Raw genomic sequence first — 24,488 nt, 5'->3', positions numbered from 1 at the left:
GTGTCTGCCAGGACCGATATCAGCTCAGATTTCACACAGTGACGCTGTCCCACTGCCCAGGGCCACCACCGCTGGCTGGCTGTCACTTAGGCTGAATGGATCATTGTTGCATTTAAAGGGCCAATCGATGTCAGGAGGAGGGGTCTTTGCAAGTGGAGAACGAATGAATGAGAGGAACAGGCATAGGCAATGGCATACATTGAACTTTGTATTTATTTGCCACATTAATGACAGCAAATGACCTAAACATCATTATATTCTGGCCTGTAGTTCCGCCTTATAGTGAGGTAGAATTTGTTTTTCACCTGTCTGTCAACGTTGTTCTATATATGAACTCAATCGTGTGTACACAACTGTATACAAGACAGAAAGGTGTCTGTGTGCACTTGTAAGCTTCTGAATCAATCATTTATATATACACTAGATGACTGACTGGGGGTGCTGTTTTGAAGCCACAGAACCTCCATCTTGGCACTCCCCCACCGTAAAAATCCATGTACTTTGAGTGAGTGAGTGTGCGTGCAAGCATGTGTGTTTGTGTGCCTTTAAGTGGCTCGTGTTTCAGCAAGGTTGTCAATAGGTCATGCTGACCTTCTGGCGCTAACAATGACACACACGCAGATATCAAGTTGTGTTGTCTAAGACAGACACTAACACCTAGCCTCTAATTGGTTCCCCAGACACCACGGCTAATGAGATCAATCAAAATGTCAGGCCGTGCAGGAGAGAGAAATGTGGTGAAATAAATGTACTGTGATGGGCGGTAGGGAAAGGACAGAGGCAGCTGATGCTATTTATGCTAGGACACAAGATAAAATAAATGAACTCATTTGATGTTGTTCTCAAGAAGAGGGGAGAAAAGTGCTGTTTTTTTTTGTTTGTTTGTGATTTGTTATTTCCAGCTCTCTCTTGCTTGATTGCGGTCTATGCTTAAAGAGGAGTTTGGACCAACTCTGATTTAGCAGTGGACTCTACCGAAGAAGATTCTTCGTACTTAAGCAGTCCTCATTTTAAATCCCAAATCCTCAACAAGCTTAATCAAGGACCCCCAACCACTCTCAAACTATCATTTTAAGCCACTCATAATCAGGCACTAGTGAGGAGCTGAACCAGGACATAAGGTCAGCTCTGCCCTTAGGGAAAATGGCTGCCTCTTCATGCACTATCATATAGCAAAGCACTGAAGCCTAGATGGGTTTGAAAATGAAGCATAGTAAGTATGAGCACAATCCCAGGTTGTTGTTGTTGTGATTCATATCTTACTCTTGGCTTTATATAACACGGGTGTCCCTTTGGGGATAACACAATACATTTTTCCAATGGAGACCTGGGCCTAATAGCTGATAAGTGAAGTCACAGTGTGAGTGCATGACTGTCTGTCTGTACACCATCAGGGATACACTGTCACTGCAGATTCCATTGAGCTTAAAGCATAATGTACTTTTTGTGCAGCTAATTTATTCACACAGCCAAACCATATTTGAAATGTTGCGTTCTCATGGTGTAGCCAATGGGATGTTTTGATGTCATTGGTTTGCCCTTGTCAGTGAGTGAGTTTATATGATTGATATGCGGCAGCATCCCTCATGTTGCCAAAAAAATGCAATCATTCATTTCAATCAAAACATCAAAACCGGTTTACCTTCATTTCAACATATCACTCTACATCCCTTCATTCACAGCACCCGCTACAATAGTGGTCAGCCGGCCACCAGGGCTTGTGCACACTGCACCACAAATGCCTCTCTCTCTTTGTTCTCTCCTTGTAGCATTTGTAGTCGTAGTAACCCGTTTTATGGCCCCCTTGTCCTACTGTGTCATGGTTTTTCCCTCTCTGCTTTACAGCATGGTTCCTCTCTGCCTTATATGGCTAGTTGTGATGGATAGCTTTATGTAGTCATCTATATATTAGATGCCTGGTTGAAGGCATTGGAGCCTGGTCCTCCTGGGATATACAGTTCTGGAATATAATACAATCATTTTTCTTGACCACGTGTCTCGATGGCCATGTGCTATAACTTAGGGTCCAGATTTGTCCCTGGTCAGGGTATGTGGTCAGTCAGGCAAGACTGACTAGAATAGAAGCACTTTATTGCAGCACTTAGCAGCATCCGGAGCTGTGAGAGCCGTGGCCAGGCCATCTGTTCTGATCTGTTGTGTAACTAACACCGCTAGCCACCCACTACGGTTATATCCCACTCATACATTTATGTAATACATGACAGATCTTTCTGGTTTTCTTCCCATAATCATTATTAATGATCGAGCGAGAGTGACCACCTTCACTATTAAGGTAGCGTGTTCCTGATGTGTTTTGACAATAGGAAAATGTAATATGTATCCCCTCTGCTTTGAAATGCATTAATGGCCTTTAATTGTAAGTCTATTTAGGAGATCTTATTTGCATATAGAAGAGGCTGGAAACACAAGGAGGGAAAGGTTATGGAGCCTGAAGTCCAAGTCAACTGAAGTCCAAGTCAACTCTCTGGCTGGCTGACTGTGTGTGCCATGATCTTTTTTTTCCTGTGTGTATTTTACCCCTTTTTCCCAATTTCAATCTCGTCTCATCGCTGCAACTCCCCAACGGGCTCGGGAGAGGCGAAGGTCGAGTCATGCATCCTCCGAAACATGACCCGCCAAACTGCGCTCCGAGTGGGGCAGCGGTATAAGGCACTTCATTGCAGTGTTGTGACGTCACTAGAGCCTGGGGTTTAAGCCCAATAGCGGCTGTGACCGGGAGTCCCATAGGGCGGCGCACAATTGGCCCAGCGCCGTCCGGGTTTGGCTGGGGGGGCTTTACTGAGCTCATCGTACTCTAGCGACTCCTTGTGGTGGGCCTGCAGGCTGACTTCGGTCGTCAGTTGAACGGTGTTTCCTCCAACACATTGGTGCAGCTGGTTTCCGGGTTAAGTGAGCGGTTGTTAAAAAGTTTGATTTGGTGAGTCATGTTTTGGAGGACGCATGACTTGACCTTCGCGTCTCCCAAGCCCTTTGGGGAGTTGCAGTGATGAGACAAGATCGTAATCACGAAATTGGGAGAAAAAGGGGGTAAAAATTAAATCGTTTATTTTTTAATAAGAAATTGATATTGCCCTCATAAAAGCCCAATTATATATATATTTTTTTAACCTTTATTTAACTAGGCAAGTCAGTTAAGAACAAATTCCTATTTACAATGATGGCCTACCCCAGCGACACTGGGCCAATTGTGCGCCGCCCTATGGGACTCCCAATCACGGCCAGATGTGATTCAGCCTGGATTCGAACCAGGGACTGTAGTGACGCCTTTTACACTGAGATGCAGTGCCTTAGACCACTGCGTCACTCGTCACTAATCTCGTGGTTATTATGACCAAATTTAGAGAAAATAATTTTATTCTTTTTTATTATTATATAAAATATATCTACTGCTTTACATGGTGTAAGAGTTTATGCAAACACTATTGTCACTATATGCTACTAAATGGTAGTAGGCATTTCACCTGCTCAATAAAGCGAATACAAAGTTTAGTGTAGACTGGACCAAAATAACTAATGGCACCCCGGGTGACATTTTGTAGATTATCAAAATATTTTATCGAATTTTAGCTTTAAATGAACTTCTTATTATATGACAGTTGAACCGGTATTATTATGTCATATAGGACTACTTTTTAATATCTTGATATAGACGATCAGATATTTTAGCACCCCTAATGCGTGAAATGGTGCGCTCCGCCGCTGCAGCCGTTCTTGCCAGTGCTACTACGTTGCCACATCATTATCTGCCAAAAGGATCTACTATACCGCTGGGCTGAAGCGCGCCATCTTCACCGTTGATATAATACACCATGAATGATTGTCAAGGGATTGCGGAGGACCTGATTGCCGCTACCGAAATAATTGTTTTGATGTGTCACTTCTATGCAGTGACGGTGTTTGGTTAAAGGGATACGGTGGTAAGTCTACCGGTGATGATCAACCTGACAGCCAAACCAAGAGATGCGTGTTTTTCTTGTGTCGGGAAACGCGAAATGAAACAACCGGGAGCGAAAGGAGGAAAGGCTCATGTGTATTTAGGGAATATAACACCAGAATGACTTTATATTTCCCTTTCGGATTTAAGTCATTGCAATCAGAATTTCCATTACGGAATGCAACAGAATCGGTGACCAAGGATACTGGACGACTTGCTGTCTGCCATCTGCTGCTCTAAGAAGCAATATGCTATCAGAATCCATCCAACGTCTTTATACTCCTATGGAAACAGCAACTCTGGCAGAATGTGAAGAGGGGGAAAAGGCATTATATCTAGAGGATTGGATTTAGTGAGCATCTCTTGCTTGCTGCTGTCTGCCTTTCCTTTGCAGGCTCGCAGTAACAATATTTGAGTTTCTCCAATGACTCTCTATCTGTTGTTTATATTGAATTTTAGTGGTATTTATTTGTCTGAAACCACGTGGTTGCTATTTGTTTTGCATCTCTTCTGAAGAGAGAGAAGCAGATGAAAGGATACATGGTTACATGCAAAATGCCAACATTTACATCTTAATAAATGATTTAATACACAGATGTTGATGGATGAGCAGTCATACTGGAGCTAATAACAGCATCGCATCATCTCATTCACCTCCATCAATCAAATGTTATTGATTATTTATACAACACTTTAACGGCAACCGGGACCTCAACCCCACCAAGGAGCATCCGAGGTGACGTCAGTGGAGGAACTCTGGGGATATGGAAGCGCCATTCATTCTCCTTCGGGAAAATGGAAGTTTAATACAAAGGTTTATCATACAAAATAAAGGTGTTTTCGGCATTCGACTAAAGTCTTCACACAAAACACCAAGCTCAGGTGAATGACCTCCGTCTCGACTGTGTGCGTGTGGAATGCTGGACATCAGAATGAAGGAGGCGTGTCGTATCTGCGCGAGGGAGCTCTGCGGTAACCAACGGCGATGGATCTTCCACCCCGCCTCCAAACTCAACCTGCAGGTGCTCCTGTCCCACGCCCTGGGGCGAGAGCTGACCCGCGACGGCCGCGGGGAGTTCGCCTGCTCCAAGTGTGCCTTCATACTGGAGCGCATGTATAGGTTTGACACGGTGATTGCCCGGGTGGAGGCCCTGTCCATTGAACGGCTGCAGAGGCTGCTCCAGGAGAAACACTGGCTACGGGGTCTCATCGGAAGCCTCTACCGGAAGACCAACAGGGAGGATGGAGGCAGTTGTGCAGGGGCTGTTACTGGACCTGGGGATACGGGAGGAGGGGGAGGAAGGGTACAGGGGGATGGTATGGTGGACATGTCCGGTCTGACCCATGCTAAGTACTGTGCTCTGCTCCAGGAGGACTTGGTGTACTCTCTGTATGAGTCCTGGGCTGAGGAGGGGTTAGAGTTCGGGGGTCATAATCATCATCATCATGGGCATCCCCAACCATGCGCAGGGCCTGCGCCAGAGGTGACGGCTGTGGGGTCACAGCGCTGTGGGACTGTCACGCGTTCACCCAGGAAGTGCCGAGGGTGCACGGCGTGGCGAGTGGCGGACTCAGACTACGAGGCTGTGTGTAAAGTACCCAGGAAGTTGGCACGGAGTATTTCCTGTGACCCATCGACGAGGTATTCGGTCAGCGTGATTGGAGGAGGACGTGCAAGTGGAGGAGGAAGAGGAGGGGAGAAAGATCCAGAGGGGACCCCCTCCTCGCTCACGCTGATCCCTGGGTCCAACCCTACGCCCCGGGCTTCGGACAGCGACCCTACCCTGGTGGGCCGAGCCAGCTCCAGCCCCTCTATAGACTCCCTGGACATAACCGGAGAATCTACCCAGCTGTCTGCAATCCAAGATGGGCCCGAGGGGCTAGAGTATCCCCAAGACCCCCTGGATGATCGGTTCTCCGACTCCCTCTCCGAGGAGCACCACCTGGTGACTCCACTGAGGTCGGCCTCCCGGCTCTCACTGGCCCTCTGCCTGGTCCAGAACTGTGTGTACCGGCCAGTCCAGAGCCCCAAGGGAAGCAGACTGCCTGTACTCAACAGACAGGGCCCCAGCAGCGGAGGCTCCAGACTGAGCTTCCATGAGCCGGCCTTGGGGTTGCTGTATGGAGGTCTGAATGGAGAGGGGGAGATTCATGTCCATGTGCCTGACCTGGAGGCCCCTCTGATCAGGCTGGATGGAGGGATAGATGGGGGTCTAGACCTGGCTGAGATAGAGGAGCTGTGGGAGGATCTGTATCATGAGTGTCCTCCCCCACGCCCCCACCAGGTATAAAACTGCAGCTCTCCAGTCAGACATTGGTTCACCTCTGGTCTGTGGTTCCCACTTTTTAGCTACTGGAACAGTAACTGAAATCAAAGTAGTTTTTTCTATTTATTTCAGTAGGATACCTTATTTTACTACAAACCTTTTTGTAGCATATTTTAATCATCTACACATATACAAATCTCAGAATATGGAGACTATTCCAGAAGGTTAGTTAGTTATCTGTGAATTCAGCAGACAGTGCAGTGCTCCCAACCGTGAGAACATTCCGTGATCTCACCACACTCCGGGCTAATTAGCTAGATAATCCAGCTGTCCATCTACATCACTTTAACCTCTCCAGAGAGGATGCACAGAGGATGTGCGCTCCGTAGCACTTTAATAAATGTGTGTATGTGTGTATGTGTGCGGGTGCATCTGTGTCTGAGAGATCATTGTGTGACTCAGGTGTCTACATGCCTAAAATGCACATCATACAATCCTTCAGATGTGTGTTTTGTTTGTGTGTCTGTGTGTTAAAAGCAGTGAGGGATTCTCATGTAGAGCCCTCAGGCCAGTCAGCCATACTAATGAGTGAGTGTGCGCTCAGAGAGTGGAGCTGTCATGGTTGGCCAACCACAGAGGCACATTAACAAACCTAGAATGATATTGCCATCTTCACAGAACAGAGGTACTTCATTTGAGCCAGTTTGCTACAGCAGGAAAATAATCCTGCAGCAACAGGAAATGTGAATTATTATAATTTATGGAAACGTTTGTAGAGGTTAAATACATTTTTCGAAAGGGAAAATCAAGTCTGAAATTTTCCAAACTGGAAATGACTAACTTCAGAAGCCTTTATAAACCTTGAATACAATACATGCTTTAAATTTGTCACAACAGTGTGATCAAATTAAGATCCTACATCTGTAGAACCTGAGGTACTGTGTATGATCTATCTACAATATACCAAACATTAGGAAGTCCTTCCTAATATTGAGTTGCGCTGAGTGGTGAGAACTGTGTTGACAAATCCAGGTTCTCTTTCCATAATCAAGTCTCATCCCGGACTCTTAAAGCAAAACAAAGAGTAGGCCGTCTCATGTCATGCTGCCTTGCAGTCCAACCAAGGTTGATGAAATATGAAGAGCAAACACGGTGTACAGAAGATATGTAAGCGTCCTTTGGAATAAAATGAAGGTTCATTGGGTGCTTTGGTACAGTAGCTCTATGTAGCTCTCAAATTCCAATCATATTGACTCTAGCTCCTCTGTGAGCCTCAGTAGATAATAGACTGTGACAGAGATGCAGGCAGTGCCTGTGTCTGATTTAGGAGCATTCCTTAATGTGAATGGGATTTCAGGCCTCAGCCAGCCCCAGCCCTGTTCACTAAACTAGGTTAGCGCATGGGGGGACATGGAGTGGCACCACTATTGGCCTAATTTCACAGCAGCAATAAGCCTCGGAGGCAGCAAACCCTGATAGTACCTCGCAATGTCAGACCAGGCTAGTGGATGTCATTATATTACAGCATGCACCATAGGCATATAATTACTAGAATGGACTTTCTAGTTCAAAGTCATTCTATTTCTATGGCATGTGCAGTATCTCTCCCTGCTACTCAAATGGCCTGGACTATGGCCATGTGGTATGTTTTTGGCTTGGACCTGTAGGTATCTATAGTCTGTACTGTAGCTCTTAGGACCTCTACTGTATGTATTACAGTATAAGAAGATCAATCCACATACCACCACATACATCTAGCCTGTTCCCATTCTAACAGGGATTTAACAGATTTATATTACTTACATGTGTGTGTGTGTTGTGGGATTTCCTCCCGTAGTGTAAACCTATAAATATAGGATGTGAGTGCTGTAAGGGAGATGGTGTCACACTGGTTACGTAAGTTACGTTAGGGGCACCGCAGAGCACTTAACATACACAGGGAGCTCTCGAGAGAATATCCGCAGGATGGATCTGCTTTTAGCAGCATAGAAAGATGGATGAACAGAGCATTTGGTTTGGAAAGTACAGTCACCAACAGCCCAGCTCAGTGCATTGTCCCTTTTCCTTATAGACAGATGTGGCTAGAGCGATTGGATAGCAATACTGTGCCAAACTATTGTCTCTATCTCTCCCATAGTATTCATTTGTGAGCGAAGCGGGATTCGGTAAACGTGGACTGTAATGTGTGTGTGTTAACCCCTGTCTCTGTGTGTGTGTGTTCCAGACTCTGATCGAGGAGCAGCAGAGCCAGTTGAACCAGTATGAGTGTGCAGCAGGTCAGTGTGTCAGTGAGCTGCAGAAGGCCCAGCAGCAGGTCCAGTCCCTGAAGGCCAAGAGCCAGGAGAGCGAAGCCAACAACGCGGTACGGCTACAGAGAGACATTACCCATCTATACATCAAACGCATACCATACACACAAACACACACACACACACACACACGTTCTTGTCCCTTTGTTTCTCTCTCTCTCTCTCTCTATAGTTACTCATCCTCTCTCTCTCTCTTCCTCTCTCTCTGTTTCCCTCCTCCCTCCAGAAGTTGCAGGAGAAGCTCATTGAGATGGAGTGTGAACTGCGTTCCATCCGCCAGGGAGCTCAGAGCCAGGAGCGCACCATCCAATGCCTGACCGTTTCTGTCAGTACCAAGGACAGCGAGGTATGTGTGGTCTACACTGAGGCGACATTGCTGAACCATAAACGTTCTGAGTCGCAACCAGGGGACTACATTTGAGTATCACACTCAGTAGTGATTTGCAGAATATTCCCTATGTCCTCTTCAGGCCGTGGAGCTGTACCAGCTAATAGAGGGGCAGAACGCAACACTGTGTAAGCTGAGAGAGATGGCCCACTGCAACCAGATCACACGCACTGAGGTGAGACCTCACACACTCCAGACAGGTCCAGACAAGCACTCAGCAGCATACCAGTTAATAAAAGGCCGTAATAACCCAACTGTTGATAGACAGACAGACAGACGGACGGACGGACGGAGACGCCCTTTCTTCATGACCAGTCTAACCCCAGTGGATTTTATTGTTTGGTCCTCTCTCTCAGGATCCAGAGGGGGGCAGTGAGGGTGCGAGTTTAGCCCAGTTTCAGGGTGAGTTGGTGGGGTTACAGAGCTCTCTGTTCACCCTGGGTCTGGAGCTGGAAGCCAGTCAGAGAGCCCAGAGACAGAGCCAGAGACAGGCTGAGGACCTGAGCAGAGCTAAAGACAGACTTCACTCTGACCTAAAGGAGGCACTGCAGCACAGGGAGGTCACCGACAAACACAACCAGGTGTGTGTGCTCTGTGTGTGGATGTGTTGGTGTGGACCCCTGTAGCAATGATGTAGGTGGTGTGTGTAACCTATCCTCTGTCCCATTGTAGGACTTGCGCAGTGCCCTGGCTCAGTCTGGCTTTGAGCTGCGGACTAAAGAGGCTCAGCTGGAGGAGAGTAAGGCGGAGAGACGCACAGACGTTCAAGAGAGAGACAAGAACATCACCCAGCTCAAACACTCCCTTCAGGACAAGGAGAGGCAGCTACAGGTGAGAGACATAACCCCCCCCCCCCACACACACACACATGGACACATACACACTGACCCTATCTCCCTCACCCTTTGTAGGAGTACTCTGAACTCCTGGAATCAGCAGACAGCTCCAAACCCAGAGATGCTCTGCTGGACAAACTGAGAGAACGCATCAGAGACAGGGACAGAGCATTGGAGGTAAGGACACTTACTCTTACTGGATGGATGGATGGATGGATGGATGGATGGATGGATGGATGGATGGATGGATGGATGGATGGAAGGATGAAAGGATGGATGAAAGGATGGATGGATGGATGGATGGATGGATGGATGGATGGATGGCTGGATGGCTGGCTGGCTGGCTGGCTTGGATGGAAGGATGAAAGGATGGATGGATGGCTGGCTGGCTGGCTGGATGGAAGGATGAAAGGATGGATGGATGGATGGATGGATGAAAGGATGGATGGATGGATGAAAGGATGGATGGATGGATGAATGGTTGGATGGATGGATGGATGGATGGATCGATGAAAGGATGGATGGATGAAAGGATGGATGGATGGATGGATGGATGGATCGATGAAATGATGGAAGGATGGGTGGATGCATGGATAGATAGATAGATAGATAGATAGATAGATAGATAGATAGATAGATGGACGGACGGACGGACGGACGGACGGACGGACGGACGGACGGACGGACGGACGGACGGACGGACGGATAGATAGATAGATAGATAGATACTCATAATAATGATTGATGTTCTCTTTCTCTGTCCAGCGGTCTATAGATGAGAAGTTCAGTGGTCTGGAAGAGAGGGAGGAGCAGGTGAGGAAACTACAGCTGGCCCTTCGAGAGAAGGAGCGAGACCTGGAGAGACTGCGCTGTATACTGTCCAGCAACGAGGAGACCATCACGGTACAAACGCACGCACTAAAGGACGATACCGCGAGCAACCACGAGGGTACACCCACTCTCACACACGGTACATCTATACACATTGACATGTTTAGACTGTGTGTTTGTATAGAGTCTGGATGCGTTGGTGCGGGGTAAGGAGCTGGACGTGGAGCAGACAGCAGAAGCCCTCAGGAACCTGCAGTGGCTCCAGCAGCAGAGTGAGGAGAGAGAGGAGTGCACTCTGAGAGAGAGAGACACGCTCATCAGCCAGCTACAGACTGCCCTGCAGACACGCAGCCAGGAGACACAGGTAAACACACAGAAACACACACACGGACAAACACATACGCAAAACATGCGTGCGCTAAACGAGGTCAACAGCTCAGATAGGTCACACTAGTGAGGACTGGCTGTGCCACCAGTTTGCATTCTGTTTGTTCTTGTAACCAGTAGTTTCTCTCCAGTGTTGAAGTTTTTCATTGTTGGCTGATATTAATGACTTGCAGTGCTTTAACAACCTCAAACTAGTCCAATGAGGAAAAACCTGCTCTTATATCTGCCCCCTCCAAAAACGACAAGATATACTGACGTGTGTGTGTTTGTTTTGTTTTCTCCTATGTGTGTGTAGGACCTCACGGCAGCCCTCCTGGCTAAGGTCCAGGCAGGCCCCAGTGGGGTGGTGGAGGAGCTGAAGGCTCGCCTCGCGCTGAAGGAGAAACTGTTTCAGGAACTGCTGTCAGACCGCAGCCGCCAGAGCCACGAACACCAAGCACAGGTCCAGGATCTGCTCAGCACCATCAGCACTAAGGACCAGTACATACAGGTACCACACACACACACACACACACCCCTGATCTAGGACCTGTCTCTGAGAATATGAATGATGAGCTTATGTCAGCTGTACAGTGTACTCAGCCCAACATCACTAAGAAAAATCCAATAGTCTATTATAACATTTATGATAGACTGGATGTAACATATAAATTGACAGTCGATTTCAGAATCTCTCTTTTCTCCCTCCGACCTCCTCTCTCAGGACTACTCTGATAGGCTCTCTCAAGTGATTGGCGAGCGGACGGGCCAGCTTCAGGAGCTGCGTAGGCAGCTGTCGTCACAGGAAAGGGAGATGGGTGAGCTCCGGAAGGAGAGAATGGGAGAGGCAGAGCGACTGCAGAACCTGCTGAAGGAGAAAGAGGCTTTTATCCAGGTGAATTCTGGGACACTGGTTGACAACACACACACACACACACACACACACACACACACACACACACACACACACACACACACACACACACACACACACACACACACACACACACACACACACACACACACACACACACACACACACACACACACTAACTGTCCTACTCCTCCCCACCCAGAGTCTGATGCAGAGCCAGGAGGAGAGCATGGAGCTCTCCACACCAGAGGGGGCAGAAGAGGTACAGGACATTCGGGAGGAGCTGCAGCTGGTCAGGAAGAAGGAGAAGGATGCTCAGCTGGAGATTTCAGCCCTGCGTTCAGCTCTAGCTCAGGCCCAGGAGCAGGCCCAGAAGCAGGGGGATAGGTTTAAGATCCTGGCCCCAGGAGTAATAGCCAGGGAGCCCTCCAACACTGACCACCAGGTATCCCTGGTTCTTTATTGTCTACAACATTGTCCTTGTTAGTTAAGGTCTGGTGCCTACTGAGTGGAGTGTGTGTTTATAATGTTTCCCCCTTTCCTTTTCCCAACCTCTCTGTCAGAGTGTGTTGGAGCAGTTGGCCAGTGAGTACCACAGGCTGAACGATGCTCTGAGGGCAGAGAAGAGGCTGTACCAGAGTCTGAGCCACATCCAGGCCAGAGGAAACAGGTAGGAGAGGCCTTCACTGAGGCCAAGAATAAACATATCTACAAATACACACACCTGGGTGCCTACAAATACACGCACCTGGGTGCCTACAAATACACACACCTGGGTGCCTACAAATACACACACCTGGGTGCCTACAAATACACACACCTGGGTGCCTACAAATACACACACCTGGGTGCCTACAAATACACAGACCTGGGTGCCTACAAATACACACACCTGGGTGCCTACAAATACACACATTTGTGGACAGTGTAAGCTAGTGTCAGTACACATTGCTACATACAGTAGTAGGCTAGTAACAACCTTTGAAACCACAATCAGTGTTTGAGGATGTTTGTTTGTGTGTGTGTGTGTGGTGTCATTGCCCCTCTCTCAGCAGCTCAGAGAAGACCCGGGCCCTGCACACCGAACTGGACTCTATTCAGGCACTCCGAGGGCAGCTGGAGGAGGTCCTAGCCAGGACCCGGAAGACCGCCCTGGCACTGGAGAGGACAGCTAAGAGGCAGTCTGACTTTGGAGGTGGGGACGGGCAGGGACCGGCCTCCAGGGCTACCTGGGGCACTGTTACTAATTCTGTAGGATATTCTGTCTAGCCACTGCACCAACGAGTCAGACAAATGCACTGCAGGTAGAAGTTGCCCTTAGGTGCAGATCTAGGATCAGTTTACATTCACCTAAATCCTAACCTTATCCATTAGTCATCCAAACACTCAATACTGACCTAAGGTCAGTGACTATGGGCAACTTCGTTCCTCTTTGGATGACACAGACACCACACAACAACCGATGCCTGCTCTAACCAACAGCACGTTTTTGGGGGTGGTTTTAATTACTGTATGAAGTGGCAACGTGCAACTTAGATGTTTTATTATTTATTGTTATTCATATATTCTGTGAGTGTGTTTTGAATTGTTGTGTTTTGTATTGTTTTTACAAACCGCCTGCGTATTGCTTTGCAGTGCGGCTGTTCTGTAATGCTATTTTGTATTGTACTCCATCTCTCGGTGTCAATGTGTCCAGCCTTACGGTAATGTGATGTGTGGTGTAGACAGTCCAGCTCATGCCTTACAGTAAATGTCTTCAAGTCATCCATCTTATTATTTCATAGCATCTTTGTGTACATACCGTATGCAGGCCCAAGATATATTAGCTGAAATCAAAAGGATGGCCAAGTAGTTAGTATTCCTCCGCAGATCTTCATTCCACAGGTTTTAAAGATCCTATCATAGTTGTTCTTAGTCTCAAAGACGATGCATGGGCCACTAGGTGAGTAGTCAATCGTGTTTTCTTAATTAACAAAGTAAGAATCCTTATCTTAGTTATTTGTTAACCTTGTTATCCCTCTTCGATACCCCACAACCCAAGTATCTTAGATAGCGGGCCTATTTCTTGCATTTATTGATAGACTTTGTACCAATCACAATGTGATAAAGACATGATAATAGGATTTATACCTAGTATCATTCGAGATTCGATTGGTCCAGATTGATTAGGTTTTAAGGATTTTAGGATTAGTGAAGGAATTTTCAATTAAAGTTTGGGGTGATGAAACCCACATTTTTTTGTACTTTGAAATGGAAAGTAAATAAAATATTTCCTGTTTTTTTTTTGTTGAAAGGATCTTTTTCTTTGAATTGGGGACTGGATTCCCTCTCCCTTTTTGCCCCCTTATCCAATACAACAAACCCTCTCTTCTCCCCCAACTAGTAGAGAACAGATAACGGGTGTTCCGTCTATCCCTGAGGTGAAAGAAAGAGAATGTGGTGATCATGTGCTTTTCTCATCCCTGTTTCTACATTTTGTCTCCATAGTCTCTGTGTCAAAACACACTCTTAGACATTACCGCCCACCAACACTTGCACACACACACACACACACACACACACACACACACACACACACACACACACACACACACACACACACACACACACACGCATGCTCTCACACACGCTCACACATTCTAAGAATATTCTATGAATATCCTTATAAAATAAGTTTTCTTTCACAGAAGACAGAGATCTCTCATGTTTTTAGGGAGTTACAATACCATCTCTGTCGTTAATGACTTCTCTGCCACATGCATGGCATCCCAGCATGTTGTTTGCATGGCTAGTTTACTGTGATGTGGATTGACAACTTTGACACAGGTAAGTCACTATTAGGTATAAGAAAACATAGTCAGTATAGTATATTATGTGAAGCAGTCCTTCTGCCTCACACTAGTAATATTTCCAATCATTATATCTAACCGGATAGATTATATAAGGTATATACAGATAGCACAGGAGGTTGGTGGCACCTTAATGGTTTCCAGGTATTTAATTCCGTTCCATTAACTCTGTTCCGGCCATTATTATGAGCCATTTTCCCCTTAGCAGCCCATTATTATGAGCCATTTTCCCCTTAGCAGCCCATTATTATGAGCCATTTTCCCCTTAGCAGCCCATTATTATGAGCCATTTTCCCCTTAGCAGCCCATTATTATGAGCCATTTTCCCCTTAGCAGCCCATTATTATGAGCCATTTTCCCCTCAGCAGCCCATTGTTATGGACCATTTTCCCCTTAGCAGCCCATTATTATCAGCTATTTTCCCCTTAGCAGCCCATTATTATGGACCATTTTCCCCTTAGCAGCCCATTATTATGAGCCATTTTCCCCTTAGCAGCCCATTATTATGGACCATTTTCCCCTTAGCAGCCCATTATTATGAGACATTTTCCCCTTAGCAGCCCATTATTATGAGACATTTTCCCCTTAGCAGCCCATTATTATGAGCCATTTCCCCCTTAGCAGCCCATTATTATGAGCCATTTTCCCCTTAGCAGCCCATTATTATGAGCCATTTTCCCCTTAGCAGCCCATTATTATGAGCCATTTTCCCCTTAGCAGCCCATTATTATGGACCATTTTCCCCTTAGCAGCCCATTATTATGAGCCATTTCCCCCTTAGCAGCCCATTATTATGAGCCATTTTCCCCTTAGCAGCCCATTATTATGAGCCATTTTCCCCTTAGCAGCCCATTATTATGAGCCATTTTCCCCTTAGCAGCCCATTATTATGAGCCATTTTCCCCTTAGCAGCCCATTATTATGAGCCATTTTCCCCTTAGCAGCCCATTATTATGAGCCATTTTCCCCTGAGCAGGCCATTATTATGAGCCATTTTCCCCTTACATGTCTGCACGGTCTGGATCTGTGTGCTTCATATGTGTCTCACCCTCACCACCAGAGGCTCTGGTGAGGACTGGACATGGAGATGTCCGCCAATGAAAATGATTTGTTCATATGGTTTATATGTCATGATTTAACTGTAATATCATGTAATTATATAGCGTTCAACTATAAGTACATGAATATACCTTTTCATAAGGCGCTGAGAGAGATGCTTCTATTGTACATACAGGTAACCGCCAAAATAAATCAAACACAAGTAAATGAGGGATGCAAAGTATTTTGAAAGCAGGTGCTTCCACACAGGTGTGGTTCCTGAGTTAACTAGGCAATGAACATCCCATTATGCTACGGGTCGTTTACAAATTCCCAGTTGCCCATTATTCAGCTACAATGGCTAGAAGAAGAGATCTCAGTGGCTTTGAAAGAGGGTCTCAAACGAACATAAAGGGTCTTGTAGGTGTCTGTCTCAGTCGCCAGATCTCAACCCAATTAACACTTATGGGAGATTCTGGCGCGGCACCTCAGACAGTGTTCACCACCAGTATCAACAAACCACCAAATGACGGAATTTCTGGAGGAAGACTGGTGTCGCATCCCTCCGATAGAGTTCCAGACACTTGTAGAATCTATGCCAAGGCGCATTGAAGCGGTTCTGGCTCGTGGTGGCCCAACACCCTACTAAGATACTTGTAGATTCTATTCCAAGGCGCATTGAAGCGGTTCTGGCTCGTGGTGGCCCAACGCCCTACTAAGACACTTGTAGAATCTATGCCAAGGCGCATTGAAGCAGTTCTGGTGGCTCGTGGTGGCCCAACGCCCTACTAATATACTTGTAGAATCCATGCCAAGGCACATTGAAGCTGTTCTGGTGGCTCGTGGTGGCCCAACCCCCTACTAAGGCACTTGTAGAATCTATGTCAAGGTGCATTGAAGCGGTTCTGGTGGCTCGTGGTGGCCCAACGCCCTACTAAGACACTTGTAGAATCTATGTCAAGGTGCATTGAAGCGGTTCTGGTGGCTCGTGGTGACCCAACGCCCTACTAAGACACTTGTAGAATCTATGCCAAGGCGCATTGAAGCGGTTCTGGTGGCTCGTGGTGGCCCAACGCCCTACTAAGACACTTGTAGAATCTATACCAAGGCGCATGAAGCTGTTCTGGCTCGTGGTGGCCCAACACCCTACTAAGACACTTGTAGAATCTATACCAAGGTGCATTGAAGCGGTTATGGTGGCTCGTGGTGGCCCAACGCCCTACTAAGACACTTGTAGAATCTATACCAAGGTGCATTGAAGCTGTTCTGGTTCCTGGTGGCCCAACGCCCTACTAAGACACTTGTAGAATCTATGTCAAGGTGCATTGAAGCGGTTCTGGTGGCTCGTGGTGACCCAACGCCCTACTAAGACACTTGTAAAATCTATGCCAAGGTGCATTGAAGCGGTTCTGGTGGCTCGTGGTGGCCCAACGCCCTACTAAGACACTTGTAGAATCTATGTCAAGGTGCATTGAAGCGGTTCTGGTGGCTCGTGGTGACCCAACGCCCTACTAAGACACTTGTAAAATCTATGCCAAGGCACATTGAAGCGGTTCTGGTGGCTCGTGGTGGCCCAACGCCCTACTAACATACTTGTAGAATCCATGCCAAGGCGCATTGAAGCTGTTCTGGTGGCTCGTGGTGGCCCAACCCCCTACTAAGGCACTTGTAGAATCTATGTCAAGGTGCATTGAAGCGGTTCTGGTGGCTCGTGGTGACCCAACGCCCTACTAAGACACTTGTAGAATCTATGCCAAGGTGCATTGAAGCGGTTCTGGTGGCTCGTGGTGGCCCAACACCCTACTAAGACACTTGTAGAATCTATACCAAGGTGCATTGAAGCGGTTCTGGTGGCTCGTGGTGGCCCAACGCCCTACTAAGATACTTGTAGATTCTATTCCAAGGCGCACTGAAGCGGTTCTGGCTCGTGGTGGCCCAACGCCCTACTAAGACACTTGTAGAATCTATACCACAGTGCATTGAAGCGGTTCTGGCTCGTGGTGGCCCAACGCCCTACTAAGACACTTGTAGAATCTATACTAAGGTGCATTGAAGCTGTTCTGGCTCGTGGTGGCACAACGCCCTACTAAGACACTTGTAGAATCTATACCAAGGTGCATTGAAGCTGTTCTGGCTCGTGGTGGCCCAATGCCCTACTAAGATACTTGTAGATTCTATGCCAAGGTGCATTGAAGCTGTTCTGGCTCATTGGTGGTACAACACCCTACTAAGACACTTGTTGATTCTATGCCAAGGTGCATTGAAGCGGTTCTGGTGGCTCGTGGTGGCCCAACGCCCTACTAAGACACTTGTAGAATCTATACCAAGGTCCATTGAAGCGGTTCTGGTGGCTCGTGGTGGCCCAACGCCCTACTAAGACACTTGTAGAATCTATGCCAAGGTGCATTGAAGCTGTTCTGGTGGTTCGTGGTGGCACAACGCCCTACTAAGACACTTGTAGAATCTATGCCAAGGTGCATTGAAGCGGTTCTGGTGGCTCGTGGTGGCCCAACACCCTACTAGGACACTTGTAGAATCTATGCCAAGGTGCATTGAAGCGGTTCTGGTGGCTCGTGGTGGCCCAACACCCTACTAGGACACTTGTAGAATCTATGCCAAGGTGCATTGAAGCTGTTCTCCCAGCTTTGTCATAGTGCAGGACACACCAGCTCTGTCATAGTGCAGGACACACCAGCTCTGTCTAAAATGGCCAGGTGCTGAGGTTCTGTAGGCTGAATAAACAGCCTTGCAGTGAGCGAGTTTTGTCTTACATTTGATCTGATCTTCATTGTCCCTCAGCCAACTCTCCCCCTGTACAGCTCATAGCTTTTCGCCCACCCTACCCTAATGCACAATGCCAAGGGTTTTGAGTGAGTTATAGGCCGTTTAAAAAAACATTAAACCAAGGATAATCTCTCCCATAAGTCTCTTCCATAGAATATTTCATTATCTTCGGTCTCAACGGAGGCAGATGTGCGTTGTTATGCAAAAAATGCACACAGTAGGGTCATTCCCTCTGATATTTTAAGTAGGAATTGTGCACCAATATTGAACATTTTAAAGTCGTTTAATACTAAATAGAGACCAAATGGAGAATTCAATAAATCTGATTTTTTATTTGAACAAAGACTTGCTAAAGTGTCAAGATTCAGCATTTTGACATGTTCCTCCGTCAACCCTGTCACCTCGAGGATGATTTTAACCCACTTAACCCCCAAATGTCTCCATGTTCCTCCGTCAACCCTGTCACCTCGAGGATGATTTTAACCCACTTAACCCCCAAATGTCTCCATGTTCCTCCGTCAACCCTGTCACCTCTACGAAGACTTTAACCCACTTAACCCCCAAATGTCTCCATGTTCTTCATTCAACCCTGTCACCTCTAGGATGATTTTAACCCACTTAACCCCCAAATGTCTCCATGTTCCTCTGTCAACTCTAGGATGATTTTAACCCACTTAACCCCCAAATGTCTCCATGTTCCTCCGTCAACCCTGTCACCTCTAGGATGATTTTAACCCACTTAACCCCCAAATGTCTCCATGTTCCTCCGTCAATGTTATGCAGGTGAATGAGGACCCAAAAGCGACTTGGCGAAAACAGAGTCTTTAATCCAGTTTAAGGAAATAGCAATACTCCTAGACAAATCGGAGCGGTAAATAAAGCATAAAAAACAATTTCACTCGTAATCACGAGAACTGACTGGAGACTCGATAATGAACTGCAGGTTGCCTCGGGAAGGCACTTGACCGTAGCAGACTCAGACACCTGCTCACCACGCAGCATCTGAGGGAAACACGACACGACAGGGCGATACAAAGACACAGCACGGTGAACAATATACAAGGATCCGACAGGACAGAAACGGAAAACAAGGGGAGAAATAGGGACTCTAATCAGGGGAAAAGATAGGGAACAGGTGTGGGAAGACTAAATGATTGATTAGGGGAATAGGAACAGCTGGGAGCAGGAACGGAACGATAGAGAGAAGAGAGAGAGGAAGGGAGAGAGAAAAAGGGGAACGAACCTAAAAAGACCAGCAGGGGGAAAACGAACAGAAGGAAAAGCAAAATGACAAGACAATATAAGACAAAACATGACAGTCAACCCTGTCACCTCTACGATGAATTTAACCCCCAAATGTCTCCATGTTCCTCCGTCAACCCGGTCACCTCTACGAAGATTTTAACCCACTTAACCCCCAAATGTCTCCATGTTCCTCCGTCAACCCTGTCACCTCTACGAAAACTTTAACCCACTTAACCCCCAAATGTCTCCATGTTCCTCCGTCAACCCTGTCACCTCGAGGATGATTTTAACCCACTTAACCCCCAAATGTCTCCATGTTCCTCCGTCAACCCTGTCACCCCGAGGATGATTTTAACCCACTTAACCCCCAAATGTCTCCATGTTCCTCCGTCAACCCTGTCACCTCTACAAAGATTTTAACCCACTTAACCCCCAAATGTCTCCATGTTCCTTCGTCAACCCTATCACCTCGAGGATGATTTTAACCCACTTAACCCCCAAATGTCTCCATGTTCCTCCGTCAACCCTGTCACCACGAGGATGATTTTAACCCACTTAACCCCCAAATGTCTCCATGTTCCTCCGTCAACCCTGTCACCTCTACGAAAACTTTAACCCACTTAACCCCCAAATGTCTCCATGTTCCTCCGTCAACCCTGTCACCTCTACAAAGATTTTAACTCACTTAACCCCCAAATGTCTCCATGTTCCTCTGTCAACCCTATCACCTCGAGGATGATTTTAACCCACTTAACCCCCAAATGTCTCCATGTTCCTCCGTCAACCCTGTCACCTCTATGAAAACTTTAACCCACTTAACCCCCAAATGTCTCCATGTTCCTCCGTCAACCCTGTCACCTCTACAAAGATTTTAACCCACTTAACCCCTAAATGTCTCCATGTTCCTCTGTCAACCCTGTCACCTTGAGGATGATTTTAACCCACTTAACCCCCAAATGTCTCCATGTTCCTCCGTCAACCCTGTCACCTCTACAAAGATTTTAACCCACTTAACCCCCAAATGTCTCCATGTTCCTCCGTCAACCCTGTCACCTCTACGAAGACTTTAACCCACTTAACCCCCAAATGTCTCCATGTTCCTCCGTCAACCCTGTCACCTCTAGGATGATTTTAACCCACTTAACCCCCAAATGTCTCCATGTTCCTCCGTCAACCCTGTCACCTCTAGGATGATTTTAACCCACTTAACCCCCAAATGTCTCCATGTTCCTCCGTCAACCCTGTCACCTCTAGGATGATTTTAACCCACTTAACCCCCAAATGTCTCCATGTTCCTCCGTCAACCCTGTCACCTCTAGGATGATTTTAACCCACTTAACCCCCAAATGTCTCCATGTTCCTCCGTCAACCTTGTCACCTCTAGGATGATTTTAACCCACTTAACCCCCAAATGTCTCCATGTTCCTCCGTCAACTCTGTCACCTCTAGGATGATTTTAACCCACTTAACCCCCAAATGTCTCCATGTTGCTCCCTCAACCCTGTCACCTCTAGGATGATTTTAACCCACTTAACCCCCAAATGTCTCCATGTTCCTCCGTCAACCCTGTCACCTTGAGGATGATTTTAACCCACTTAACCCCCAAATGTCTCCATGTTCCTCCGTCAACTCTGTCACCTCTAGGATGATTTTAACCCACTTAACCCCCAAATGTCTCCATGTTCCTCCGTCAACCCTGTCACCTCTAGGATGATTTTAACCCACTTAACCCCCAAATGTCTCCATGTTCCTCCGTCAACCCTGTCACCTCTAGGATGATTTTAACCCACTTAACCCCCAAATGTCTCCATGTTCCTCCGTCAACCTTGTCACCTCTAGGATGATTTTAACCCACTTAACCCCCAAATGTCTCCATGTTCCTCCGTCAACTCTGTCACCTCTAGGATGATTTTAACCCACTTAACCCCCAAATGTCTCCATGTTGCTCCCTCAACCCTGTCACCTCTAGGATGATTTTAACCCACTTAACCCCCAAATGTCTCCATGTTCCTCCGTCAACCCTGTCACCTCTAGGATGATTTTAACCCACTTAACCCCCAAATGTCTCCATGTTCCTCCGTCAACCCTGTCACCCCGAGGATGATTTTAACCCACTTAACCCCCAAATGTCTCCATGTTCCTCCGTCAACCCTGTCACCTCTACAAAGATTTTAACCCACTTAACCCCCAAATGTCTCCATGTTCCTTCGTTAACCCTATCACCTCGAGGATGATTTTAACCCACTTAACCCCCAAATGTCTCCATGTTCCTCCGTCAACCCTGTCACCTCTACGAAAACTTTAACCCACTTAACCCCCAAATGTCTCCATGTTCCTCCGTCAACCCTGTCACCTCTCTTCATCATTGTCAACCCCTGGTTCTTTTTTTGCTTTGACAAAGTAATTTCTGAAGATTATTATTTATTTCCTGTGATTAGTGATTCCTTTATGTATGTCCCTCATTTTAAGTCATTGAATTGTCATTTTAATATGGTGAAACTACAAAAACAAAAAATAAGCGTTGAACATCTAATTGTCAAATCATTGTGTAAAAGCAATGACATACCCTCTATGACAGAATGTTAAAAATAGATCTGTGTGGTTGTTATTACTTCGTGCCTCATAGCGCCACAGAGAGGGAGAGTGTGTGTGTGATGACATACCCTCTATGACAGAATGTTAAAAATAGATCTGTGTGGTTGTTATTACTTCGTGCCTCATAGCGCCACAGAGAGGGAGAGTATGTGTGTGTGTGTCCATATCCCCAGCACAGAGTGAACACATACACACTACAGGGTTGGGAAGAAGACAGACGGGCTCTCCTATCCATGGCTGGGCTCAGTGTGTATGTTTGGCTGTCTACTCCTGACATAACATTTGATTCTGACCAGGGGAAGAGAGACGGGGAGAGAGAGAGGTAGAGAAAGAGGGAGGAAGAAAAATAGTTAGAGGGAGAGTGGTAGAGTGTGATATAGACAAACTTGGTAGGGGAGAGGTTGAGAGACAAAGGGAGGCGGAGAGAGGAAAGAAGGACGAGGAAGTGTCTGATCTGATCGGTTGGCTGTTGTGTTTTCAGAACTCAGCACGGAGGAAGAGGAGGAGGGAGACGATGAACAGGGCAGCACTGATGAGTTCTCAGACAGTATCGAAGACGATGAGGATAAACTGACTGCCAAAAGCCTGGCCTCCACTAAGGTACATGTGACTTCTTACCTTTAAATCTTAAATTGTACACTAGCCTTGTGCCTCTCATTGTAGTCTCTCTCGACAGACTGGTTGCCTCTCAATGTTCCAGTATCAATGTTCCAATGTTGTTGCCTTCGGTATGGGATTTCCAACACTTATCTCATCCCCTTGTACTTTAGAGCTTAATGTTGACAATCTTCCAGCCTGGTTGCCAGACTGTTTCTGTATTCAACAACACTGCATTGTTCTCTTGCCAAATAAGACAATAACAAAGCGATTAGCTTAAGCAGACGCAGACCAGTACCCAGACTAACAAGTCATTTTTCATGTTATGAAACTGTAATTCTGTCACCCCTCTCTCTAACTCTCTTTTCCTCTCTTTCTTGACCAGAACTCTGGAATGGCCTGTGGGCAGGGGGTGCTGTCTGGAGGACCTGTGAGTGGAGCACTGTCCCAGGGGGCCATGAGGCAGGTGAAGCAGCTGGCTGAACAGAAGAGAGTAATAGAAGAAGAACTGGAGGAGATGAGAACCCAGCTGGAGACCACCGGCTACTCCTCCCTAGCCCAGATGAGGTATGTACATACACAGTACCCACTCACCTACATACAACAGTATCTACTATTCGAACACATTAAATGGTCTATGCCAGTGTTACTCACTATTTTTTGCAAGGGGGCCACTTTGGGTTGAGACAATCCTTCAGAGAGCCGCACAGATCTTTATTCTACTTTTTCTTCCAATATTATCAATTGAGAGCAAATTCAGAGCGATAGAGCACATGCAATTGATTTGATATACAGCACATCACAAATATATACATACACACATCAAATAGTCTACATCACATGTATACGATGCATATTAAGGGGCACCTCAGTAGTTGGATGAGCGAAAATGTCTCTTCTGCTCCTTGACTGAATTCATTCTAAATGTACAGTTGAAGTCGGAAGTTTACATACACCTTAGCCAAATACATTTAAACTCAGCTTTTGACATTTAATCCCCGTAAAAATTCCCTTTTTTAAGTCAGTTGGGATCACCACTTGATTTTAAGAATGTGAAATGTAATAATAATAGTAGAGAGAATGATTTATTTCAGCTTTTGTTTCTTTCATCACATCACAATAACAGTGGATAAGCAATTACAATAACCCTTAAGCAGTGTAGTTGTTGTTATTCATACTGAATCCCATGGTTTACTCTCCATCGCGTGCAGGAGTACACTGCTGAGGCTGCAACAAGAGAACGAGGCCCTAAAAGAGAACCAAGGGGAGGTAGAAGGTCTAGGAGAGCTGGAAGATCCAACAGACACATGTCAAGGATGGGAACAGGAAGAGGAAGAGGAGGAGGAGGAAGAGGTACTACCAGCAGTGGGACCCACCCAGAGCAAGCGTGGGCCCCCAGCAGTAAGGATGAGAGAGGGAAGGGGGAAGAGACAGTGTACCAGACCTCACTCCTTAGACCTGGGTAATCTCCTGTCCCACCGTCAGCCAGACCACACAAAGAAGGTAAAAGTACAATCCTCTACCCAAAACCAGTGCTTGCCGGAATAGTGTTAA

The 24,488-nt window shown here is 46.6% G+C and overlaps 1 protein-coding gene across 6 annotated transcripts in view; it reads left to right on the top strand.

Moving 5' to 3' along the window:
- Positions 1 to 24,488, top strand: part of LOC124041667 (myomegalin-like) — a 93,170-nt gene that overhangs the window by 44,834 nt on the left and 23,848 nt on the right. For 4 of the 6 annotated variants that reach the window (XR_006839974.1, XM_046359513.1, XM_046359512.1 and 1 more), the window contains exons 1-17: positions 3,776 to 6,240; positions 8,447 to 8,584; positions 8,758 to 8,877; positions 9,002 to 9,094; positions 9,276 to 9,500; positions 9,592 to 9,750; positions 9,831 to 9,932; positions 10,521 to 10,658; positions 10,771 to 10,950; positions 11,269 to 11,463; positions 11,677 to 11,847; positions 12,029 to 12,271; positions 12,390 to 12,496; positions 12,879 to 13,021; positions 22,819 to 22,937; positions 23,320 to 23,501; positions 24,146 to 24,437. Coding sequence is in view for 5 of the 6 variants with exons in the window: in XM_046359513.1 (XP_046215469.1) it covers positions 4,873 to 6,240; positions 8,447 to 8,584; positions 8,758 to 8,877; positions 9,002 to 9,094; positions 9,276 to 9,500; positions 9,592 to 9,750; positions 9,831 to 9,932; positions 10,521 to 10,658; positions 10,771 to 10,950; positions 11,269 to 11,463; positions 11,677 to 11,847; positions 12,029 to 12,271; positions 12,390 to 12,496; positions 12,879 to 13,021; positions 22,819 to 22,937; positions 23,320 to 23,501; positions 24,146 to 24,437 (3,975 nt within the window). In the remaining variant the exon portion in view is untranslated. Of the gene's footprint in view, positions 1 to 3,775; positions 6,241 to 8,446; positions 8,585 to 8,757; positions 8,878 to 9,001; positions 9,095 to 9,275; positions 9,501 to 9,591; positions 9,751 to 9,830; positions 9,933 to 10,520; positions 10,659 to 10,770; positions 10,951 to 11,268; positions 11,464 to 11,676; positions 11,848 to 12,028; positions 12,272 to 12,389; positions 12,497 to 12,878; positions 13,022 to 22,818; positions 22,938 to 23,319; positions 23,502 to 24,145; positions 24,438 to 24,488 lie in introns of those variants that run through there. The other 2 variants (XM_046359511.1, XM_046359514.1) reach the window with 2 other exon arrangements.

This window comes from Oncorhynchus gorbuscha, linkage group LG08 (assembly GCF_021184085.1).
Source record: "Oncorhynchus gorbuscha isolate QuinsamMale2020 ecotype Even-year linkage group LG08, OgorEven_v1.0, whole genome shotgun sequence".
NCBI lineage: Eukaryota > Metazoa > Chordata > Actinopteri > Salmoniformes > Salmonidae > Oncorhynchus > Oncorhynchus gorbuscha.
The sequence above is the reverse complement of the archived record's forward strand: the minus strand, read 5'-3'. Positions and strand labels throughout refer to the sequence as shown.